Genomic DNA, 26,329 nt, shown 5'->3' with positions numbered 1-26,329 from the left:
ATGATCTGTATTAATTCTGGTTCATTTGTTGGTGTAACTGTGTCAGAACAATGAGACTAGTTGTATTTTTTCAAACTTCAGAAGAGATCAATATAATTTACGCCAAAAATTAAAGTGTTGCTAGATTGGTTATGGTGTGATATCCACTAATGTTAGAATGAATATAGGTTGCACATTAATAAAATAGTTCATGATGCATATGAGTAGACAAATTAACTTAATTATGTTGGTCCACAAAATCTACAATCATAATTTAACTATGGTTTGAAATATACAAAATTGAAGAATAGAAGTAAAAACATCAAAAACAGAAATCGGATATTTTAAAACCAAGCAGGGCTAATTCAATTGGCTAAAACCCTTGAACCTTTGGACCTCATTAGGAGTTCAAAGATTTGAGTCTTGCCACACACAAGACTCCATACTATGGCCTCCGAAATACTAAAAAGAAGAAAGGAAAAAAACAAATTGGATACTGAAAATTACAAATCATTTAAATTCACACTGTAAATCTTTAGTTGCAAGCTATAATGGTAGGCTCCATGGCAATGGAGGTATCCCTATTACACATTTGGGGAGTGATGCTTACAACTCCTTCCTGCAATTTAGAAAATATAATTTGAGTAAAAATGATTCACTGAAAACAAAATTAATATGTTTTTCTAATTTTTGTTTTTTCAAAACAGAGCACCCTACCTTTGCAAGATTTCTGAAGTATGATGTTGTGTAATTTCCTGATGGAAAGAAAGCCTCAATTAGGTCTGCTAAAACCAGTTGAGGCTGCGACACTGCTCCGTCGTTCCAGTCTTGGTAGTTCACAAACAGAACAAATTAAGCAAAATTAATCATCAGCAAAACAAAATTATACATATCTATCATTTTTATGTATAATTAATTAACCCACTCTACAAAACACAAAAAGAAAAGAAAAGAAAAGAAAAGAAAATTGATAAAGCAATGAGAAGAATGGTGGCTCACCAAGAGTGGTGTTGTTTTGGATCCTCTTATCATATCTCCATAGGCTTTGATTGGTAAGAAAAGTACAACAAGATTGATCATCAAAATCAATATTTTGGAGAAAGGTGGACAGAGTGTATCCCACTGGATCAGAAGTATTGGTTTCATCAATCACTACATCCACAGTCTACACAAAGGAAAATTGAATCTCAACAAGTATTATAATGGAAACACAAGAATAGGTATGTCTATAAACGTCTCTTTCAGTTTTTAGTTTTTATTATTCCGTTCGGCAACCTGTTTCCAAAACCTATGGCAACCCACATTCTAGGAAACACTAAAAGCTTGTTTTCAAATTTTCGAAAAACTGGTTTTGAACAAAAATGAAACTGATTTGAAAACTATGGATGTTTTCAAACTTTTTTTTAATGAAAACATGAAAAACAAAAATGATACCAAACAAGCAGAGTTCATGATGCAAGAATGCAATTAAAATCAAATTAATTAGAATTCAAAAGACTTTGAATTGACTCACAAACAAAATAGCATGAAATTCATCCAGGTCGTCGGGAATAGAGGTGTTGTAGGTATATTTGTTGATGGAGTTGTCAATATTCTCCCCACCTGCATCTTCCACAAGCTGCATCCAAGTTTAATCAATCCAAAGTAAACACACTCAAAAAAATAAATAAAATGATCTCAAATATCTTAAATCTTGACTGCTGAATGCTTAAATTTTTCGAAATATTTGATTTATTTTCATTGTTCAACCCTAAAACTCCGAGTAGATCACACTGAACTTACGCACATCTCTTCTCAATTTTTAACCCAAAAAATGCTTAGGATCTTAAATCTTGACTGCTGAATGCTTAAATTTTTCTAAATATTTGATTTATTTTTATTGTTCAACCCTAAAACTCTGAGTAGATCACACTGAACTTATGCACATCTCTTCTCAATTTTTGACCCAAAAAATGCTTAGGAGGTGTCAAACATTACTCTAAGGGTCAGCTTTGGCTAATTAGCCATGCTAAACGTGCATATAAAAAAGATTTCTAAGCCCGTTATGGAATGCCTAATTTTTGAAAATTAAATTTGTACCTTTAATTTGTATTTATCCTTTGTAAAAGACCATTCACCCTGCAACATTAAAAGGAGAAATATTGTGAATGAACAAGTAATTTGGATTAGAGTAATACATTATTTCTTCATTTCTTTATATTTTGTGTGCCCATTTTCAATTTTAGCATAAAAAGAGAACATCACAAACACTTCACAGGTGTATCTGTATCTTATCTTATATCATATAAGGATGATGAATCAACTAGAGTGCTTTAGCAAAACAAAAAAAAACTAGAGTAAGATCACTTGAAGATAAATGGATTACAACATTATTTATTGATAATCAATTAACACATACATTGTCGTACTTCATCCAAGCTACTGTTGGTTTGAACGATGTTGTCTTGCTTGCAGCTGCTTTCATCAAGCACATATAGTTCTCTTTAATCTGTAAAACATTAGCTAATTAAACTCCTGTTCGTTTCAGCAAAAAACATTTCCATATTTTAAGTGTGTGGTCAAACAGAAAACCGAAGTAGTAATTTGCCATTAAGTTTTACTAAAGTAAATCAGTTTTTTGGTAAACTTAAGCCATAGACTTGAAAGAAATGAATGTATTATGTCTTCACTTTTTACTACTACGACTTCATAGACAAAAATTCACTTTCAAACATTTTGAGTTTTAAAAAAAAAGAATATTAAGACAGTGAATTTTGATAGAGTTGTTTGCATATCAAAATCAATAACTGGAGATAATGAGAAAATCAAGATGTATTAATTAACTTTAGATAGTGGTAAATAAATGCGATAATTTGTGTACTTACAGCATCATAGACTTGATTTGCTCTGGTTTCCATGTTAGCAAAAACTCCTAGATACTTGATCCACTCTGCTCTCTGAGAAATGACAATATTAAATTGGTGATCTGATCCATCACCACCATGGATACATAATTTCCTAGTAAATCATATGTTCATGCATACATCAAGTGGCAATGTACATTTGAATTGCTCATATCCAAATGTTAGAACTGCTTGATGATAGACAATTCATTTACTTCTAAATTGCAGTTAATGCACTCAACTGGTTAGAACTTAGAAGTCAGAACATAGAAAGCGTTTCACTATGTGGAAAGATGGATATGCTACATGTTTTGGGTGTCTTGAATTCAAATTGATTTATGTTTAAAAACCCATTGGTGGCCCGTGCAATGGTTATTTTTGGGTTCTAGTTCTTTTTTTTTTTTTTGGGTCATGAAAGTTTCTGCAAAGAGCGACTCATTGTATTTTACACTTTCATAGTGAAATTTCTGTGTCATTCATCACCCGTGGACATGGACTTTAAGATGAACCAAGTAAATTGTTTTTCTTCATTGTTTCTTGATTTCTAATTTTGCCATATTACATGGGTGTAAGTAAGATAGTGTTAGGTCCCTATGTTGTCAAATCCGGAGACAAAACATTGTGTTGATTCAAATGTAATTTTTTGTGTTTTTGTTCTGTCCGCTCGAGCGGATCCTTGTGAGCTCGAGCGTAGATTAGCAGGTCTCAGTATTTTGTCAGGGCAAGCAAAAAATACTGGTGGGTGTGATTTTACGCTCGAGCGGATTCTCCTACGCTCGAGCGCATCTCAGTTGGTTCGCACGCAGTTTTTGGTCAGTCCGCTCGAGCGGGCTGTGTTGAGCTCGAGCGGAGATCGCGGATCCAGATTCCTATTTAAAGCTGTTAAGGGTGTTTTTTTGAAGGAGTTTTTAACCTGGCTCTGATACCAATTGAAAATCCTACGTGATTTGTGATTAGATCAAGATTAACTTATTCCAAATCCCAATTAATTCAAAACACTCAACCTAAAATCATCAAACACTTACGAGAGTGATTTTAGTTTGTTTGTTTTTGAGAATAAACAATAAATCGACACAAACGATTTTTTACGTGGAAAAAACCACAATTGAAGAATCTTCAATTGTAATCAAAAACCAAAATACTGAGACCTGCTAATCTACGCTCGAGCTCACAAGGATCCGCTCGAGCGGACAAAACAAAAACACAAAAAATTACATTTGAATCAACACAATGTTTTGTCTCCGGATTTGACAACATAGGGACCTAACAATCTCCCCCTTTGTCAATTCCCGGACAAAACCTTTCTAACCATTGTTCCTTACACACACGCACTATAAAAGTTTCAAAACAAATAAACAAAACATTCTTTTAAAACCCGAAAACACACAACTTGAGAAAGAATTCATTCATTCAACTTCATCCACTTATGCGCGTGTTCCATGAGCCTGAAAAAGAACACCCAAACACAAGCCAACCAAAAACAGGTGGAACTGTACCAAAAAAGTGTAATCAAAAGCTGTGTAATCAACTAATGTGTAATCAACTGATCAACTGTACCCAGCTGTACCCACACAAGCAATATCACACAAGCAACATCACTCCCCCTTTTTGGCCGAGGATCAGAAATCATGCAGCGGGTGGCCGTGGAGACTGAATGAGACAGGCGAGATGGGTGAGAGTCTCCTCAATCTGACCAAGACGACCATCAAAGGCATCGAAGCGAGCATCCAAAAAATCCAAGCGTCTGATCATGGCCTCCGCGAACTGCTGAAACAGAGCAGGAAGATCCGGAGGGGGAACAGGAGCCTCATCATCATCACCGGCTGCGGTGGCATCAAACTCGGCTTCTTCAGCAAGACCAGCAGCAACTCCTGCAGAAGGACCAACCCGGGATGACTCCCCCTTAATATGAGCTCGACTTTGAGACATAGTTTTCTTGGTAAAAGGGCGAGAAGAAGAGGCAAACTCATCATCTTCTAGGATAGGGGTCCCAAGGTTAGAGAAAATTCGGTTGATCAAGCAACCGTAGGGAAGGCCAAGCTTTTTATGCCCATGAGCACCGATCATCTTTTTTATAATAAGAGAGGCGAGATCAATAGACCGGTGACGGGCAATACAGGACAAAATGAATCCTTGGTCTTGTTTGACCTCGGATGAGTGTGTGGTGACAATGATGTTGGCGCAGACAATCAGATTAAGCAGTCTGAACTCCGGAAGAAGTTCAAACTGTTTAATCAAACCTCCTTTAGGCCAATGACGGGCAACACCACACAGCTCCAAAGCCACATCATCAAAGTTACAAGTAGGACGGTCAGGAACAGGGAAAGGATAGTATTTGGGAAAGACTTGCTCAATCTTAAGAAGTTGGCGAATCAATACAGGGGTGACGGAAATGGATTTTGACCGAACCCATGTAGTGAAAGATGGCTCATAATCACGAATACCCTCCATATTACAATAGAATTCTCGAACCCAATCGAGATTCTGACGCCCAGAAAACAATAAAACAAGGTCACCACCTAGAGGGTCGAACAAAGAACGAATGTGGATGGACTCAAATGTATCAGGTTGAACATTCCGTTCTAAATGAACTGTGCGATTCACAAAAGATTTGTGGAAGGACTTGGATTGTGTGGCCGACTGAAACCTAACAGGGTTATAGGGAGGGCGAGAGACGGTGGCCTTTCGGCGTTTAGGAGCAGGAGCAGACATGACGAAAAAGACACTATAACACCCAACAAACCAACAAACCCAAAACCCAAACCACACCAAAACAAAACCAAAGCAAATCATTAGTTCAATAACCAAATTCAAAAAAAACAGTGTCTGGGGGGGAGCTTCCGCATTTACTTAACAAATACCCCGTGATTCCTAGTGGTTTCACTTTTCTCTGTGATAGTCAGTTACTCGTGTCGGAGGTCCAGCCATCCGATCACTACTAGGATTAACTCTAGCTTTGTGGCTCTCAAGGATTGCACACACACACATTTTTTACATGAGCTCTCATGTGTGTTTTTGAGTTATGCATTCTCATGATGCGTGTGGCTTTGATTTAATACTATCTGTGTTGTTCATGAGCTGGTGTTTCATCTCTTTTCTCAAAATTTGCAGGACTCATAATTTGATGGATTTTCTTGTCTTTGTGATTTAGTCTACACTTGCTCTTCTTGCTTGTTACAGGACTTTCTAGGTGTGTTTTGTTTTTTTTTTTTTTTAAAAAAAAAAAAAGGGTTTTTCCGCTCGAGCGGAATGTTTTACGCTCGGGCGCGTTTTTCACTCTTGCAGTAGTTTGTTCGTGTTTTGGCAGTTCTGAGAGATGGGTTTTTGAGCTCGAGCGGCCCTATGCACGCTCGGGCGCGTTTTTCACTCTTGCAGCAGTTTGTTCGTGTTTTGGCAGTTCTGAGAGATGGGTTTTTGAGCTCGAGCGGCCCTATGCACGCTCGAGCGGGAGTCTGCTTGCATTGTTTTACGCTCGAGCGGTAACACGTACGCTCGAGCGGACCATTTTCATACTTCACTACCTCTCTCGACTCTTCAAGTCATTTTTTTTCCGTTTTCATTCTCTCGATCTAGGGGTTTGTTTTGTGGCTACATTATGGTCGATTTTCCCTCTCATCCTCCATCCTGCCTGCCGATTTGCTCTTTGGTAAGTTTTACGCTCTTTTATTTTCGTTGATTTTTGTTCTATTTGGTTATAGTGGGTGTTGGGTTTGTGATTTTGTGGGTTTTGTGTGTCGTTTTTGTGATTCTCTCTCTCTCTCACACCTTTTCCTCGTCCTATTGTCTGATTTTTCTGTGTGTTTTCTTTATTGTGTCTGTGGTATTCGGGTTTATCTGTGTTCCTGCTTTCATGTCTTTATGGGCTGTTGAGGTCACTGTGCCTGAGTATGGGTCTGGTCTTGAATACATTGCTTTGATTTTCTCATGATTCATACTTATACTTTGCAATTTCTCTCATATTGGGTGTATTAGTTGTGAGTTCTTCAATACCATGCTCCTCTTTGTTCCTGCTTGATCTTTTGCATTGCACATTGAGGATTTCATGCCCTGTTTTTTTTAAATTTGGTTATTGAACTAATGATTTGCTTTGGTTTTGTTTTGGTGTGGTTTGGGTTTTGGGTTTGTTGGTTTGTTGGGTGTTATAGTGTCTTTTTCGTCATGTCTGCTCCTGCTCCTAAACGCCGAAAGGCCACCGTCTCTCGCCCTCCCTATAACCCTGTTAGGTTTCAGTCGGCCACACAATCCAAGTCCTTCCACAAATCTTTTGTGAATCGCACAGTTCATTTAGAACGGAATGTTCAACCTGATACATTTGAGTCCATCCACATTCGTTCTTTGTTCGACCCTCTAGGTGGTGACCTTGTTTTATTGTTTTCTGGGCGTCAGAATCTCGATTGGGTTCGAGAATTCTATTGTAATATGGAGGGTATTCGTGATTATGAGCCATCTTTCACTACATGGGTTCGGTCAAAATCCATTTCCGTCACCCCTGTATTGATTCGCCAACTTCTTAAGATTGAGCAAGTCTTTCCCAAATACTATCCTTTCCCTGTTCCTGACCGTCCTACTTGTAACTTTGATGATGTGGCTTTGGAGCTGTGTGGTGTTGCCCGTCATTGGCCTAAAGGAGGTTTGATTAAACAGTTTGAACTTCTTCCGGAGTTCAGACTGCTTAATCTGATTGTCTGCGCCAACATCATTGTCACCACACACTCATCCGAGGTCAAACAAGACCAAGGATTCATTTTGTCCTGTATTGCCCGTCACCGGTCTATTGATCTCGCCTCTCTTATATAAAAAAGATGATCGGTGCTCATGGGCATAAAAAGCTTGGCCTTCCCTACGGTTGCTTGATCAACCGAATTTTGTCTGACCTTGGGACCCCTATCCTAGAAGATGATGAGTTTGCCTCTCCTTCTCGCCCTTTTACCAAGAAAACTATGTCTCAAAGTCGAGCTCATATTAAGGGGGAGTCATCCCGGGTTGGTCCTTCTGCAGGAGTTACTGCTGGTCTTGCTGAAGAAGCCGAGTTTGATGCCACCGCAGCCGGTGATGATGATGAGGCTCCTGTTCCCCCTCCAGATCTTCCTGCTCTGTTTCAGCAGTTCGCGGAGGCCATGATCAGACGCTTGGATTTTTTGGATGCTCGCTTCGATGCCTTTGATGGTCGTCTTGGTCAGATTGAGGAGACTCTCACCCATCTCGCCCGTCTCATTCAGTCTCCACGGCCACCCGCTGCTTGATTTCTGATCCCCGGCCAAAAAGGGGGAGTGATGTTGCTTGTGTGATATTGCTTGTGTGGGTACAGCTGGGTACAGTTGATCAGTTGATTACACATTAGTTGATTACACAGCTTTTGATTACACTTTTTTGGTACAGTTGTTCTCTGGTTACACAGCTTTTGATTACACTTTTTTGGTACAGTTGTTCTCTGGTTATCCTTCCTTGGTACAGTTGGATTTTATATAGTTTTTTCTTTTTGGTTATATTTTGGATATATGTTTATGGATGGATGGATATATGTTTATGGATGGATGGATACTGGTTTGCTTATGATTGGCTTAATGGTTTATTATTTAAACTGGTTTGCTTATGATTGGCTTAATGGTTTATTATTTAATCCAGTTCCACCTGTTTTTGGTTGGCTTGTGTTTGGGTGTTCTTTTTCAGGCTCATGGAACACGCGCATAAGTGGATGAAGTTGAATGAATGAATTCTTTCTCAAGTTGTGTGTTTTCGGGTTTTAAAAGAATGTTTTGTTTATTTGTTTTGAAACTTTTATAGTGCGTGTGTGTAAGGAACAATGGTTAGAAAGGTTTTGTCCGGGAATTGACAAAGGGGGAGATTGTTAGGTCCCTATGTTGTCAAATCCGGAGACAAAACATTGTGTTGATTCAAATGTAATTTTTTGTGTTTTTGTTCTGTCCGCTCGAGCGGATCCTTGTGAGCTCGAGCGTAGATTAGCAGGTCTCAGTATTTTGTCAGGGCAAGCAAAAAATACTGGTGGGTGTGATTTTACGCTCGAGCGGATTCTCCTACGCTCAAGCGCATCTCAGTTGGTTCGCACGCAGTTTTTGGTCAGTCCGCTCGAGCGGGCTGTGTTGAGCTCGAGCGGAGATCGCGGATCCAGATTCCTATTTAAAGCTGTTAAGGATGTTTTTTTGAAGGAGTTTTTTTCCTAGATCTGATATACAAGCACTAGGGTTGTGTTTAAAGTTTTCTTTGGAGATTTTTCATAGTTTTCCTTGATGTTCTTGAGAGAGTTCTGAACTTATGCATTGAGATTCATACATCAAGGAGGTTGCTTCTTAAGTTTCAAGTAAGTTCTCTTCGGTGGATTCCGAAGATTAAAGCGTAGAATCCAAAAGGCGTTTGATTCTGCGCAGTCGTTAATTCGACAAGTGAAGTTGTGGTGTGGAATCAACTTCAGGATCAATTCCGTGACGAAGGTGTGGTGAAAGAGTTACAGAAGATTCAGAGACAAATTGACTGGGTTGGGTAATTTGTATGGTATCTTTGTAATCTTTTCGTTCTTCGGTAGTGGATTGATAGTGGCGGTTCGCCCGTGGTTTTTGATTACAATTGAAGATTCTTCAATTGTGGTTTTTTCCACGTAAAAAATCGTTTGTGTCGATTTATTGTTTATTCTCAAAAACAAACAAACTAAAATCACTCTCGTAAGTGTTTGATGATTTTAGGTTGAGTGTTTTGAATTAATTGGGATTTGGAATAAGTTAATCTCGATCTAATCACAAATCACGTAGGATTTTCAGATAGGGGTACACAGATAAATTGCTGATATAGGATTTATTATCTATTATACATCATAATAAAATTTTAACTATCATTTCATGTAGAGAGATGAGTAACTTTATTATTTATATTATCAACACATACCTGGAGAGGAGTGTCCTCCTCCATAGGGAGAAAAGTAGCGAAATTGCAAGATTGGGCTTGATCGGTGTTGCTAATGAAGTGGGCTGCAAATTGTGTTAGCTGCTGTGGCTCACTCTTGTTAATGAACTCTATTTGTCCCTCATTCAACAGTTTGAGCACGCACTCAGAAGCCACTAAATCTGATGTTATGCCCTTTAAGTTTCCTAGTAAACCTAGAAGCTGTCAACAACAAAATAATATATATACATATATATAATGATTATTAGTAATACCCAACAAACTCAAAGTTACAACACTAAAATAAAATTCATAACATTGTATCCTGTTGTGAAGTTAGGATATTCAATTCTTTCTGTTGGCAGGGACAAAAAAGGGGTTGTAAATTTGAAGTTTCTTGGAAATTTGGCCAACAATGACTAAAGTATGAACCTTCATATATATCATAAGACTACATAAAGTGAAGATTGGATTGGTTATGTAGAGCCAAGTTTAGATCTCCTGTCCCCATCTCTCCTATTTGATTAATGATAGAATCACAAAAATTTTATACCAAATTGTCATATAATCCCACTTCTTTTGTGTCATTATGCATTGTACCCAATACTGTAATGACACATTAGTGCATCTCCAATGGTCGTGCCATTGATTATGCCAAAACCAAGCAATGGCTTGGCTTTACAAAATTGGTGCACCCATACTGTGCCATTGCTCTGGTCAAAAAATGGCAAAACCAAACCTCGAGCCAAATTTGTCTTAAGGTTTGACAAAATCATCTTACTGCCAAAATAAAAATTGATATCAAAATTAATTGATTTTCAGAAATCAACAATAATTTAATACCAAAATTAACTAATTTTAAGAAACTAACAACAATAAAATCAGTTTCACAATTAAGTGAAGTTTTTGCTGAAACTACACAGCAAAGAAGACGGAGGTGAGTCGGCACAGGTCTCTCGAGTCTTCGTCGGAGTACGGAGATGATGATAAGCCGTCGAAGAAGAGAACAATCCGCGGGGAAAAGAGGAAAGTGGTGGTGATGATGAGGAAAAAGAGGGTGGTTTTTTATTTTTATTTTTATTTTATTTGTATTATATATATATATATTTTGGATTGGTAGAATAAAAATTGTTAAAAGCATGGTTGGAGAATGATAATTGAAAAGTTTGAAATGTAATAAAAGTTAAATTATTGATAAATTTAAAAGTTAGTTGAACCTCACAAATGATTGTATTAAGATGGTAAGTTTTCATTGGAGGTATATAGTCAAAAATTAATTTCTAGGGTAAATTATAAAGAGTAATGATTCATCCCCCTTTTCCCCCCACCCCCTTTGACCCCCTCTCTCTCTCATTGGTTATCTTTTCTTTTTCTTTTTCTTTTTTTTCCTGCTCCACCAATCACCCCCTGCCACGTGGCAAAGGGGGGTGAGGGGGTGACCCCAAAAGGGGGTCCCAAGCATTATTCAATTATAAATTCACTATCTGAGGTTTGATTAAAATATTAATTGTCTTAGAAATTATATTCCACCTCCTGAGATTTCTAATTTCATAACAAATTATCTATTTTATTAATAAATTATCAAGTCAATTAATAACTTTTAATAATGTTAGAAATGTGTTTTAATTAATAATTTAGGTAATTTATTATTATATAGGAGAGCAATTATAATTTTTTTTAATTAATTCGGTTAAATAAAAAATTCTAACAAAGGGACATTTGTAATTTTTTAAACTACAGGAAACAATCTGTACTTTAAGTAAATCTCAAAGGTTGTATTTGTAATTTACCCTAATTTTTATTGTTAACAAATTTAAATTTTTGACATAATCATTTGTCAAATTCAAGTAACTTCTAAATTTATCAATAATTTAACTTCTATTACATTTTAAATTCTTCAACTACCATTCCCCCGTCCAAACTTTCAACAATTTTTATTTTACAACCCTCAAAGATGTATATATATATATATATATATAATTAAAAAAAAAAAAAAAACAACCACCCAACCACCTCTGTCTTCTTTGTCATGAAGTTTAAGCAATAACTTCAGTTGATTGTGGTATCGATTTTATTGTCGTTGGTTTCTGAAAGTTAGTTAGTTTTGGTACCAAATTGTTGTTGATTTTTTAAAATCAATTAATTTTGATACCAATTTCATTTTGGTAGCAAGATGGCTTTGCCAAATTTTGAGTCAAAATTTAACTCAAGATTTGACTTTGCTATTTTTTTACTGGAGTAATAACACACCATTGGAACACTAATTTTGTGAAGCCAAGTCATTTTTTGACTTTGACATGACCAATGACACAACCGTTGGAAATGTTTAGATGGTGAGTAAGTTTGATATATAAATTTGGTCATCTCAACAGTACTTATTTTGTACTGATATTCCAAATCACTTCTCTACCATACAAGATTAAAACCAGTATGATAAAGAGATGAATTGGGACAAAAGAACATGAAAAAATTAATATATATAATGTTGTGTATAATAATGCTGCAATGACCGTATTTTATTTATTACTAGATGTGACACATCCACATCTATTAATATAATTGATCCCACGCGAATCTCACTAAATCTAATCACGGTAAGTGTCCCACATCAAGGACTAACTAAAATATTATAAAATATGTGATAAATCTAGCCCAACGCGAAACTAGAGAGGGTTAAAAGAAAAATGTTTTAGAACTCTAAAAGAAGAGTTTTAAAATAATTTTAATTTGTCTTTTTTTCCCTCTTTGTTTTTTTTGTGTGGTGCATTGCCAGCTTAGTAGAGATGCTCGCTTTTGAAGTTTAAGTAATAGCTTGAGTTGATTTTGGTATCGATTTTATTGTCGTTGGTTTCTGAAAGTTAGTTAGTTTTGGTACCAAATTATTGTTGATTTTTTTAAATCAGTTAATTTTGATACCAATTTCATTTTGGTAGCAAGATGGTTTTGCCAAATTTTGAGTCAAAATTTAACTCAAGATTTGACTTTGCTATTTTTTTACTAGAGTAATAACACACCATTGGAACACTAATTTTGTTAAGCCAAGCTGTTTTTTGACTTTGACATGACCAATGACACAACCATTGGAAATGTTTAGATGGTGAGTAAGTTTGATATATAAATTTGGTCATCTCAACATTACTTATTTTGTACTTATATCCCAAGCCACTTCTCTACCATACAAGATTAAAACCAGTATGGTAAAGAGATGAATTGGGACAAAAGAACATGAAAAAATTACTATATATAATGTTGTGTATAATAATGCTGCAATGACCATATTTTATTTATTACTAGATGTGACACACCCACATCTATTAATATAATTAACCCCAGGAGAATCTCACTAAATCTAATCATGGTAAGTGTTCCACATCAAGTAATAACTAAAATATTATAAAATATGTGATAAATATAACCCAACGCGAAACTAGAGGAGGTTAAAAGAAAAATGTTTTAGAACTCTAAAAGAAGAGTTTTAAAATAATATTAATTTGTCTTTTTTTTTCTTTTTCTTTTTTTTTTGTGGTGCATGGCCAGCTCAGTAGAGCTGCTCGCTTTTAGAGTAGCTCTACTAAAGCTCTCTATCATATCTGGGGTTAAAATATGAGTCTTCTTCTTTGTAGATTTTTTTTAATATATAAATATATTTTTACAATGGTATAATTTAAAAGCATAATCAAATACTATTTCTTTTTGGAACTATTTTGTATATGAATTCTTGATTTTTGACATTACTCTTTGGTTATATCAGATTATACAGAGCAGCTAGAAAATATTGGATAAGCAAAAAATTAGGAGGAGATTTCAAGAAACAACATAAAATTATTTCAATTTTGGGAAGATCAAACCAAATTCATTTGGAATTTAGAGGTCAATAAACTAAATATATTAGAAGGCCAAGTTTGGCAAGTCCAGAATAAGTTAAAAAGTCAAAAAGTTACTCAAAAAATTAAAAAGTTAACACTATTCACTAAAAGTCAACAATTACGACTGCACAACTCCCAATTCTAATTTTCTCTTACAAACTAATTTTTACAATTTTTTATTACATATTTTTCCATAAAAAGTCAAAAAGTTAACCCAAACATCTATATTTTCTTCCTCAATTTTTTAGTTCAAAAAGATAAAAAGTGCACTTATTTAGGACACCCCAAACAACCCCTAAATGTTTCCGATTACATAGAAATATAAGTTGAATTTTTAAATTATATAAGGGTATAAGTAGAATTCTCAATTACACTTCCTGACCCTTTAGTAGTTTCGCCACTAAATACTACGATGTGCACAACCCGTGCCAATGAAAAGATTTGTAACATTATCATGGAAGAGTGATGATTGAGACTCCCACTCTTCCAAGACCTCACAAATCTAAATTACTTATGAAAGAGTGATGATTGAGACGCCTATTCTTACAAGACCCCACAAATCTAAATTACTTATGATATGGACTCTACACATACATGAGTGTGTCCTACATATATATGGAAGGCCATGATCACTTCAAATGTGAGAGTCATCCTTAAAGGAGGTCCCAAACATTTTCCATCATAGAATATGTCCACGCTTAAAAATTGATTGCATATCAGTTTTTTGTGTCGTGTTATATAAATAAATGTTACAATTTTTTATTTCATTTTATTTAAATGAGTTGTGCACATCATATTATTCTGATGAGTTTCATTTCAAATACTAAAATTCTATTATTACATATGACATTATTAAATATTAAAAATTTTAAAATTTTATTCGTTTCTGCAACCTTTTTTTGGTCTATCCACATTGATATTCTGTCAAAAACAATTCATTACAAAAATATAAAAATAAGAGTTCATTTTTTTTCAGAATAAGTGAAGATTGGAATATTGGTGCATTCTCAAATGTTTCTAAACTACTCCATGGGCTGAGATTAGATTATCTGTCTCCATCTCTCCTATCTGTGTAATGATATAATAACTAAATTTTTGTATAAAATTTGCTTATTATGTGACACCTTATTATCTATCAAATTTCTGTATCGAATTGGCTTATCATCTCTGTAATGATAGAAGCTCTTATCTGTCACTACTTGAGAAGCTCTTGGAGCATTCTCCAGAGGTGCATTTCTAAAAAGACTAGTTAAAGTCATTTTTTTGCAATAAATAGTGTGCTATATTTTGACCAATGTTATTCTAATGGTGCAACTATTTCTTTTATTTCCTCACAAAAACTAAATCAAAAATCTCATTTGAGAGCTAGAGAGAAGAGGTCTTGCCAAAATCTAGTTATTGCTAAAGTTTGTGCCAAAAGGATTTTAATTAGCCATTTGAGAGCACAATCTTAAGTTTCAACAAGCTCTTAGAGTAGTTCTAATAATTCAATACTAAATGACTAGACATTGCTGCTAAAATATAGCATAGGATTTAGTTAGTATACCAGAGCTCAAAACCGAGCTTTCTGCGATGAACTTTTTTATACCATAGGAGAAGCTCTTACATATTATTCATCACTATTATACCTATATTATATTTTGAATTGTGTACAAAGAATTCCTATATATAGGGGAGAATACATTAGTGATAGGTGTAGTAGGTGTAGTAGGTGTAGTAGTAAATATACTATGCCATATGATATATATACATTAACACTATATTAAAATATATACACTAACATCGTCCCCCCAAACTCATGTTGGTTGATGCTTACCCTCCTTGAGTTTGAGGGACGATGTTAGTGTATATATTTTAATATAGTGTTAATGTATATATATCATATGGTATAGTGTATTTATTACTACATCTACCACACCTACTGCACCTACCACACCTACCATTAATGTATTCTCTCCTATATATAAGAGCTCTTTGTACACAATTCAAAATATAAGATTTACAACATAATCTTCTCTCTCTTTTATCTCTCTCTATACATTATTCTAACAATTACAACATTACTTTTTATGTTCATATGTCTCAAACCACTTCTCTACCATACATTTAAATATTGATTCATTGTATGGTAAAGAGATAGTTTGAGATAAAGAAACATAAAAAAATGGTGACAAATAATCTCATGTGGTAATGTTAGAATAATTATATTTTTAATCATATTTTATTTACCATCAAATACGACAATTATAAATGTGTCATATTAAGTAATAAATAAAATAAAAAGTGATAAATATAGCATTATTAAATTCTGTGTTATGGGCCTTATTGTGGGTCATAGACTTCTGGGGAAGCCTACCCATCCATGGATCGCCACTTAAAAAAATGATTGCATATTGAAGTAACTCCGGTAATGTGTCAAATTCTTAAGTAAAAGTTATGTTTAACTAAACATTTTTCAAAAATCCTTGTTCATAGTGTGCCAAAACTTAAAATTGAACCAAAGTCAAATTGTGTCAATAATGGCACAAGATCGGCACGAGATTAGATTTTGCCAAATTCATATAAGCAAAGGCTAAACATATTTACTAGATGTTTTTAAGAAATAGATTCAATTGTCAAAAATTGATATGAGAGTTGACTATACTAACATAGCATGGGCACCATCTCTAAGGGTTCAAGCCAATATGACCTTGTCAAAATCACTTTTTGATTTGCTATAATTCAAAAAATTTCATGTTTTAACTATATCACTTCGATGGTGACTTATCATTTTGGTACAATTAGGGTCTGTTTGGTAACGTTTACGTTTTCAGTTTATATTTACAAAAATTTTATAAACTGGTTTTTGTTTAATTTTTGTTTATTTTTAGAAAAACATAAACTACAAACGCGTTTGGTAATAATTGACAAAATGTTTAAAAAAATTTAAAAATATAAAAAAGAGTGAGAAATGACAAGTGGTGGCAAGTGGCGGCAGAAGACGGTGATGGAAAGTGGTGACAGTAGGTGGTGGGTAACTGATGGTAGTAGGTGGTGGTGGGTGGGTGGTGGTGGGTGGGTGGGTGACGGTGGCAGGTGGTGGGTGGTATCGAGTGAGTAGTTGTGGTAGTGGTGGCGAGTGGTGGGTGGTGGTGGTAGGTCGGTGGCGAGTAAGTGGCGGGTGGTGGTCGTGGTGGGTGGGTGGGTGACGGTGGCGGGTGGTAGCGAGTGAGTGGTGGTGGTGATGGTGGCGGGTAGCGGGTAGTGTGTGGTGGTGACAGGTGGATGGCGGATGGCAGGTGGTGGTGGGTGGTGATGATGGGTCGGTGGGTGACGGTGGTAGGTGACGGGTGGTGGGTGGTAGCGAGTGGGTGGTGGTGGTGGTAGTGGTGGCGAGTGGTGGGTGGTGGTGGTCGGTAGGTGGCGGATGACGGGTGGTGGTGGGTGGTGGCGAGTAGGTGGCGGGTGGTAGTGGTGGTGGTGGGTAGGTGGGTGACGGTGGCGGGTAGTAAGTGGTAGCGAGTGGGTGTGGTGGATGGTGGGTGGTACTGGGTGGTGGATGGGTAGTGGGTGGCGGGTGATGGTAGTGGTGGTGGTGGTGGTGGTGGTGGTGGTGGAGGATGGTGGTGGCAAGTGAGTGGTGAGTAGTGGTGGCGGAGATGGTAGTGGCGGGTGGTCAGTGGTGGCGGGTGGATGGCAGATAGGTGGTGGGTGGTGGGTGGTGGTGGCGGCGACGACGAGGGGTGGCTGGTGGGTGGTAGTGGCGGGTGGTGAGTGGTGGTGGTGGTAGGTAGTGGTGGGTGGTGGGTGGTGGGTGGTGGTGGCGGAAGACGGTGGTGGAAAATGGTGGCGGGTGGTGGCTAGTGTTGGGTGGTAAAAAAAAAAAAAACTCAAAACTCAAAATGGAAACACATTTTTTGTGTTTTCATTTTTTGGCCCAATTTATAAACTGAGACCACTGATTTATAAATCAAAAATTTTATCAAACAAGTTTTTATTTGAGTTTTTAAAATTTTTGTAAATATAAACAGAAAACTGAAAACGTAAGTGTTACCAAACGACACCTTAACTTTTAAATCCGATTAAGTTCAAATCAATCTTCTTCTTTTTTAATCTTTTTATCCGATTTTGTTTTGGTTTATTGGGGGGAATCTTGAGATTTTGGAAGAATTATAAAATAAAATGAGAAAAAAAAAAATGTTTATTAAACCATGATTATAATTTTTCCACTCCACAATGCTTTGGTTTATCTGAACATTGCCAACAGTTCAATCATTAAAGCACTTTCACAAATTTGTGCAAAGTTCAGTTTTTATAATTTACTGGAAGTTTGATTATTATCTGATAATGGTTCAAGAATCACATACGAATTTTTATAATTTTTTATTCAGTCATGCTAGGGGGCTCGAATTTGGAGCCCCCGAATCCCCCGAATCAACCAAGAAGAGAAGAAGAAGAAAGAAGGAAGAAGAGAAGGAAGAAGAAGAAGGACTGGAGGGGGCCAATCAGACTGGAGGGGGCCAATCAGGTTGGAGGGGGAGGCGGGGCTGCGACGAGTTGTTGCTGCAACGATCGGAGCTGCTGCGACGATCGGCTGCGATGGAGGCACAGGAGGGGCCCTTCTCTCCTCTCCTCCTCTCTCTTTCTCCCTCTCTCCTCCTCTTCCCCTCTCTTCTCTTTCTCTCTTCTCTTTCTCTCCCTCTCCCTCGTCCTCTCTGCGTTTCAGACTAGAAAATGAAGGAAAAAAAGAAAAAAAAGGAAAATGTCCAAAACGACGTCGTTTTGGGCATTAGGGGGATTCGAGAGAAAAAGTTTCGAGCTATGAAACATTACTCTTATTCATTATTGTTCATATGTTGTAATTTTTGAAATTTTATGTAGCTTTAGGATTTCTATCAATTAGGTTCTTGGTAGGAAAATTGATGTGGCAAATAATGACTTTATTAAATTTTGAGTCAAATTTGACACAAGATTTAATTTCGCTATTTTTTGACAATGGCTTTGAGTCATTATTGGAGAGGGGGTTTTGTGAGTTCTAGCAAGTTTTTTGGCTTTTGGCAAATCGATTGGCTTAATCATTGGAGAATTGTATAGCTAAAATATAACATTTTTTAATTTGTTTTATTTTTACACTATAGCAAGCCAAAAAAATAAAAAATAAAAAGACTTTGGTAAAGTCATTCTAACTTAAGCTATTATAGTTGCTCTGAGCTTTTTTGATTAATGTTGTACAAATTAACAAATGTTCCAAAGTTCTTCATTTGTATGAGTCATGCATATCATAGTATTTTAAAGTAATTTTTTTATTTTATAAATTTTATTTAGAAAAAATTTCTCATAAGTCCCATATTGGAAAATATTACTCCATCTAGTCTGAGTGTTTTTTTTATAAACCATTTAATCCTTTTTTAACATCATAACATCATTATCAAAATAACATCAAACATTATCATTAAAATAACATCAAACCTCACAACATCATCATCAAACAACATCAAACATCGTCATCAAAACAACATGGCTCAACAAACAGCATCATCAACACATGGCTCATCCCTCCCATTGCAGCGCAATCACCATCAGATTTGGCTAAATTCAAAACCCAATCACATAACATTATTCTCTCTCTCTCTCTCCATATATATATATATATATATTTCAAAAATGCTTTGGAACCCCAGTTTTGAAGGATCCTCAGTGACCCCCAGTGATGTGATAGCATGTGATTGGTTGAAATTTTTTTATTTTTTTTTTTTAAACTTTCCCTTGGTCCACAGCCCCCCACGTGGAGGTGGGGGTGCTGGGGTGCCTCCGTACTGGGGTGCCAATCACTGCTCATATATATATATGGAAAATTGTTTGAGATCACTAAAACAATGAGTTCTAATAGCTCTAAAAACACTGTCCCCCTAATTGATTTGATGTTTTGCTCTTTGTTTTTTTTTTTTTTTTTTAATTTTCTAGATTGTCAGCTCATTAGAGCTGGCTTAGTGGTCCATTTTTAGTCGGATCTATCACCACTGATATATATGCTATGCATCTAATCCAGATCTCGATTTTCACTACGAATCGATCAGATTTTGAATTCTCTCTATAATGGCGCTTCGGATCGTGTACGGTTTGGTCTTCTTGTCAGTCTCCTGCGCTTGCTTTAAAGTCCTTCACCTTGTTCTTCGCCCCGTCTTCTACCTCACCTCCAGATCTCCTCCGCCACTCCAACTCCGGGTTTCCGGCGGATTTCACTCCTCGATGGCGGTTTTCCGGCTCTCTCTACCTCTCTTCAGTGGCAATTTCTCAGGAAAAAATCAAACATCATCATCAACACATGGCGACGTTAATGGCGATGTTGTGATGTTTGATTGGTATTCTGAATTAGGGTTCTGTTGTTTTCTGAATTGAATTGGCTTTTAGGATGGATCTTGATGTTTTGTGATCTCTGTTGGGGGTTCAATTGTTTCCATGTTTATGGGGTTTTCATGGCCAATAAGAGTTCAATTAGGATTTTGCAGAAAATGTTGGTTAAGTGTGACAACCAAATGGGTTTTCTTTGATAGGAGATTTATGGGTTGTATTATTTTTTTGTATCTCTGTGCTCGCAAGAAAGCTTGATGATGGCGATGATGTTCACAACGTTAGTTTTAATTTTGCTAATGTTTGATGTTCTGACGTTTGATGATCGGGGTTAGTAATTGAGGGGTAATGTTTGATGTTTGATGAATCATCTTAATGTTTAATGGTTCAGAATCTGTGTTTGATGTTTGATGAACAATTCTAATGTCTAGTGGTTGATGTTTGATGAATAATCCTGACGTTGCTAATGTTTACTGTTGGATGAATAATGTTTGATGTTTGAAAAGAACGGAAATCATAAAAAGGCCTATAGTAAACTTTTTGGGAAATAGGACTTATTAGTTTAACAAAAAAATTTCAAGACTAAATGGATTAACATTCCCAAATTTGAGATTTATTTGTACTTTTCCCTTTTATTAATTTATATATAAAAAAATTCAACATTCATTTTGATTGTGCTGCATGGACAACCTCAGTGAGGTAAAGCAACCCAACAAGCAAAGCCCAGAAGGTATAAAAAGAACATAATGTGACCAAATAAATCAAACTATGTCATATGATGAGTTTAGTTTTATAAAAGGCATCAATCCTTACCTCAAAAAAAGAGACTGCAATTTCACAAAGAGAAGATCAAGCCAGATGGAAAATAAAAAATGTTAGATTAAAAATAGTTAATATATATATATATATATATAACTGAAATATATTATTTAAAAAAAATACCTGGAAAATTATAATCCGCATCCAATGAATAGTTAGACAATGGGATGACAAATGATTTGATTCTTGCTGTGCAATATTTTGTCCTTGTCGCCATTCTCGAGTTATTCTGTCATAAAAATTTCATTACCCAAAAGAAAAAAACAATCAAAAAATCAAAAATAACAAGTTCCTGCGAAGCTATCTTGTGAATTGTGATTTCCAGAAAAGTAAAGTAAAAATGGAATTTTTTTTTAGCTTATATTTCATTCATATCTACCTCACCGTTATCCTTTCTTTCTCTGACTCTTGATCCAAATCCATAATTCACATAGTACCTTAGTGATTGCAATAATGGTGGTGGTAGAGCAAGAGGATGGTATAAATTTAAGTAGTTGTTTGGAATGTGCTAAAGTAGCACATGCTATTTTATTTAAGCTCCAGTTTATAAAAAAAAAAATAGCACATGCTATTTTAGCACGTTATCCTATTTAGGTCACAATCATCTTATTTAAGTCACATCGTCTTTCTACCACATCACTTCAAATCCAACCCGTGTTTCATGTTTTTTTGTAAAAAATCAAAAAATATACTAATCTAACACTTCCCAAGCAATCCCTAAATTGGGTGTGATGCTGATTACACTCAAAATAAATCTAATTCAAACATTTTGAGTTCTAAATATTGTTTTAAACATTTTCTCTATGCAGAGTAGTAGTTGTTTATTTCACTTTTATCTCCTAAACTGCTTGTCAATTTTATTTTTTTTTTAAATTTCATTCTTAAATTATTAATTTCATATATTTAGTTACTAAATTTTTTAATTTTAGCTAATGTGATCCAATTGGAGACGATCGTTCAATCAGTCTAAAGCCGAATTTAATGAGTAAAAAGTTAATTTTACAATTTGAATAAATTAATCGATACAACCAAACACCATTTTTTATTCACTATTTTGAAATGAATGGTGGAAAAGAAAAAGTGTGTTTGCTGTAAGAGGTAAGTTTTCTAATATAGTGTGATGTGAGTAAGAAAATGAGCATTTGATTATATAATTTAAATTGTTCAAATTACAATATTATCTTTTTATTCATTATGTTAGGTTTTCATCATTGTTTGAACCGGCACCAATTAACTCTTTAAACTTTAAAATCATAAACTTTAAAAACTAATTAAATAAAATTGATAGCTTAAATATATATATATATATATATATTGAAGTGATAAAAAGTAAAATTAACTCTTCTTTTTTGCTAAGGCTCTGTTTTTTCCTTTTTTTTTTTTTTATATGTAAAATATTTTATTTTACATAGTATTTGATCGAACAAAAACTAAGTAACGTCACTGCCGAAAATTTTTGGATGGGGTCATTGAAAAAATTTAAGCTCCACAAATTTAAAAAAAAAAAAAAAACTTACAAGCTAATAATTAATATTTGAACTTCTCCACTTTCAAGTAAAATAAATTTTTAATAAAATATTATCATCTTAACAAAATAAAAAAATACATAAACTGCTCTAATCGTATTTGATGAGTTGTCATTTTTTTGAATTATTACATGATGATCTCATTGTCAATAATATCAAACCCAATTTTATATATATATATATGTTATCAAACAACCATTCAACCATTTGATTTGAGTATTAAAAAGAGAAACATAATAATAAAAAAAAAAACCTAAGTTTCTAAGGGGGGTTATGGTTTGTAATGGATGGGATCTTTTTATTATTATTATTATTATTTTTTAAAATAGGATCAATTAGTTGCCAAATTAAATTTTTATTAAAAACAAAACAAAAAAAAATTCAAAAGACTTTTTGGTAGGATAATGGGTGGATGAGACCCATCACCACCTTAATGGCGTTGCCTGAGTAAAGAAATCATTTTCCGTCATAATTCCTAAAATGACTTAGTAATAAAAATTTCATAAACTAATTTTTAAAAAATTCACTTTTAATTCGGTCCTTTCAACAGATTGATCATTTTAAAGGTGAAAGAGTAGTTTTCCATTGACCACCATCTTACGTTGGAATAACACTACTGTTGCACCCGTGACCGATTGGCACGTTTGGCTACATGACAAAACTGTTTTAATGAGGGGGCTACTTATGCTAGTTGCTCACAATTAGGGGTATTATAATAATTTAGTTATTATTATTTCGGAGCTGCTGCAGAGCTGTCCATGAATTAAAAAAAAAAAAAGTAAAATAAGAGAAAAAAAAAAAAAGACAAATTAAAACTCTTTTAGAACTCTTTTTTAGAGGTCTAGATTATTTTTCTTATTATTTTAATGAAAATAGTAATTTAATTTTAAAATTGCCATCGATCTCAAATCAATTACGAGATAGTTTACATAATATTCACATAGATTTAGGACTTATGCCGCGTGGAACCTACGTAAGTCCACACGCATGTAAGTATTATATAAAATATTTAAAGATAATTACATGAAACAAAAAAATATATATATTTACAAAAAAATAATAAATATTAAATATTAATAATTAAAATTATAAAATTTTTAATTTTTAATTTTTTTGTAAATAACTTTCCTTGACGCCGTGATATATTTCTTAAATTTCTTTTTACACAAGCTATATGTATTATAATTTTTAGATAAATTACAAATATATATATATATATTTTAATTTATTTAAAATACAAATTGTTCCTTTGTAATTTTGAAATTAAAAATACCCTTTTGTCAAAAAAATTTATTTAACAGAATTAAAAGAAAAAAAAATCCTAACAATAAAATTATTAGAATTATTAATTAAAATATATTTCTGACATCATTAAATATTATTAATTGATTTAATAATTTATTAACAAAAAGAAAAAAATTATGCGATTAGAAATTTGAAAGAATGGGATGTTCAAAACTATATGAGATAATTCGTATTTTAAGTAAATTTTAAAGGGTGTATTTATAATTTACTCTAATTTTTATATCTTAAGAAAAAAATTCTTACACAAATAAATATAAGAATATGACAGAACCATCTCATTGGACAGTTGTATCATGTTTTCTGCTCAAAATTTGTACACATAAGACAATAGTAAATGTTTTATTTAACAGCAACCGTCTTTGCTTCCCAAATCAATTTGGGCCATATTATGGATTTCTCTAAATAATTGTATAATACTTTGATAATATTATTTTTAAAAAAATTAAGTTCTCCTTTGGCATAAAGGTTTTTGGGGTTAAAAGGTTAAAATAGTCAAAACGATAAAATAAGTTAAAAAGTTAATAAAATAAAATATTACATCCAAATCATAATCATTTCACTTTTTTTCTCACAAAAGTCAAAAAAATCAAAAAACCTAACCCACTTCTTAAACGAAGCCTAAGCTCAAGCTGGTAGCAAATTATAGAATTCAAATGATATTTGTGGTACATTTTTTTTTTTAAAATTTTATGTATATTCATGCAATAAATTGTATGTATAAATATAAGATTCATCATATTTAAAACAATAAGTCCAAGTGTGTCCAAAAATAAAAATAAAAATAAAAAATCTAAGTGTAAATAAGACCAAATATAAAATATGACACGGGTGTTTTCAAAGTATAGGTCCTATAGAATGAAAAGGCTTATTTAGTGCGTTTGCTTTCAGTTTTTTAAAAATTAAGGCATCATTTGGGAATAGGTTAATTTAGTAATTTTTTGACTATTTGGCTAAAATATGAGCTAAAAAAATAGTAGTATGTTTGAGATAGTTTTTTGGCTTTTTACGAAAAGATATGTAAAAAGTAAAGAGAAAAGAGAATCTTTGACTTTTTGATATGGGATGTTGGCTTTTTGAATTTTTTAATAACTTTTTGACTTTTTGTCTAAACTGGCCTGTTGACAAACGAGACCTAAGTTTCTTATTTTTCATGCTTTTTTGTTTTTAGTAAATATTTTTAAAATTTTAAGTATTTTTTTTTAAATTTTTTTAGATGCACCTTACTTAGATGTATCGAAATAGTAAAATATTTATAAAAAAAATATTTTAAAAAATTAATAAATACATAAAAATATGAAAAATGTACTGAATTTATATATATATATATATATATATTGATATTTTGTAAATTTTTTAATGATTTTTTTTTTTTACAAATATTATACTTTTTAAATGTATTTATATTAGGTGTATTTAAAAATTAAAAACAAATTGAATTCATTAAAAATATAAAAAATAAAAATGTAAAATGTAAAATTTTTTAAAAAATATTTTTTGAAAACCAAATCTAAACAAGCTAATTTGTTTTGGAGAATAGGGGTCGGGAGGGGATTGTCAAAATTTGTTTGCAAAGTGAAGGTCAGTCTTTAGGACTACAAAAGCTCTCTCATAGATTAGTTCTGAAAATTAAAAATATCCCATTTTTCAATACCGGGGATATTACGCTTCAAGTAATTATCAATATTCGACTCTATTTTGAATTTGCATGATATGTTTGGAAAGTCTTACAAAATGAACTATTTAAATGCCGAATAATGCTTGGGATCCCTTTTTGGGGTCACCCCTGGCCACGTGGCGGGTGGTGATTGGAGGAGCAGGAAAAAAAAAAAAGAAAAAAAAAATATAACCAATGAGAGAGAGAGGGGGTCAAAGGGGGTGAGGGGAAAAGGAGGGATGAATCATTATGTTAAATGCCGAAGAGAAACTCAAAATAGGCCCACGGAAGGCTGCACTAAACTACCAATTAGATATCCCAACTGGAGAGCATCCAATCCCTTTGAGAGAGAGAGAGAGAGTACCTGGATGAGAAGATAGCTTTTGCCATCGACGAGATTCTTAATGACTTTGAAGGTTTGGCCGTAGTATATACGGAAATCCACTGCATCTTCCACCCTTGATATGTTACCAACCTTCACGGTGGCCGCAGAGGCGGCAGCGGCATTTCCACCCTCAAGCTGCTCAAAAGTGCAGAAGAAGAACCCACCAACAACCAACAAAATATGCAGCCAAAAACTACATGAAGAAGACATGGCAAATTGTCAATTGATTTTGGGAGTGAAGATGGAAACCCCTTCTACTCACTCACTTCTAACATGCATATAATGGCATGTAAAGTAACCCCCAAAGTTGCCTTTGCTCTTTTCAATCCCCAAGCCCCACCAATCCCCCAAAGGAGAGAGAGAGAGAGAGAGAGAGAGAGAGTTGCAGGGTTTGGGATGGTATGGCATGGTGAGGCGAGGCCATATGGGGCAAATATGGGGCAATGGTGGGGTCATAGCATTGGATCAATGGGCTTGAAAGGAAAACACTACAAACACACACACACACACACACACAAATATTCCTACAAAATTGTACCAAATGCCAATGTTGGCATGCTTTTAGCTATAGCCCACATTGGTCACCATCTCTAGCCTTAGACACAAAATTTCACTCAAATTTAAATAAAAGTTTTATTTTATATGAATTATTTAGTGCACGTGTAAATTTAAGTAAAAATTTTATTAAT

General features: G+C 34.3%; 1 protein-coding gene across 4 annotated transcripts; it reads right to left on the bottom strand.

Annotated features, from left to right (window-relative positions):
- Positions 1-200: 200 nt before the first annotated feature.
- Positions 201-26,329, bottom strand: LOC114269676 (plant/protein). 4 transcript variants are annotated; one of them, XR_003631701.2, is made up of 11 exons: positions 25,620-26,232; positions 20,894-20,999; positions 20,765-20,778; positions 9,759-9,977; positions 2,844-2,915; positions 2,378-2,467; positions 2,059-2,097; positions 1,493-1,597; positions 979-1,101; positions 697-806; positions 201-598 (listed from the first exon to the last, which is right to left on the bottom strand). XR_003631701.2 is itself a non-coding variant. In XM_028211034.2 (11 exons), the coding sequence occupies exons 1-11, from the start codon at positions 25,848-25,850 to the stop codon at positions 515-517; spliced, it is 1,236 nt and encodes a 411-aa protein (XP_028066835.2). In that variant the 5' UTR covers positions 25,851-26,232; the 3' UTR covers positions 201-514. The 4 variants fall into 4 exon arrangements, 3 of the variants coding, with proteins under 3 accessions (XP_028066835.2, XP_028066837.2, XP_028066836.2); XM_028211034.2 differs by having other exon boundaries at positions 979-1,144; XM_028211036.2 differs by lacking the exon at positions 20,765-20,778 and having other exon boundaries at positions 979-1,144; positions 25,620-26,329.

Source organism: Camellia sinensis, chromosome 4 (assembly GCF_055761805.1).
Source record: "Camellia sinensis isolate YWXY chromosome 4, ASM5576180v1, whole genome shotgun sequence".
Classification (NCBI taxonomy): domain Eukaryota; kingdom Viridiplantae; phylum Streptophyta; class Magnoliopsida; order Ericales; family Theaceae; genus Camellia; species Camellia sinensis.
Note: the sequence above shows the minus strand (reverse complement) of the source record. Positions and strands in the feature narration are given on the sequence as shown.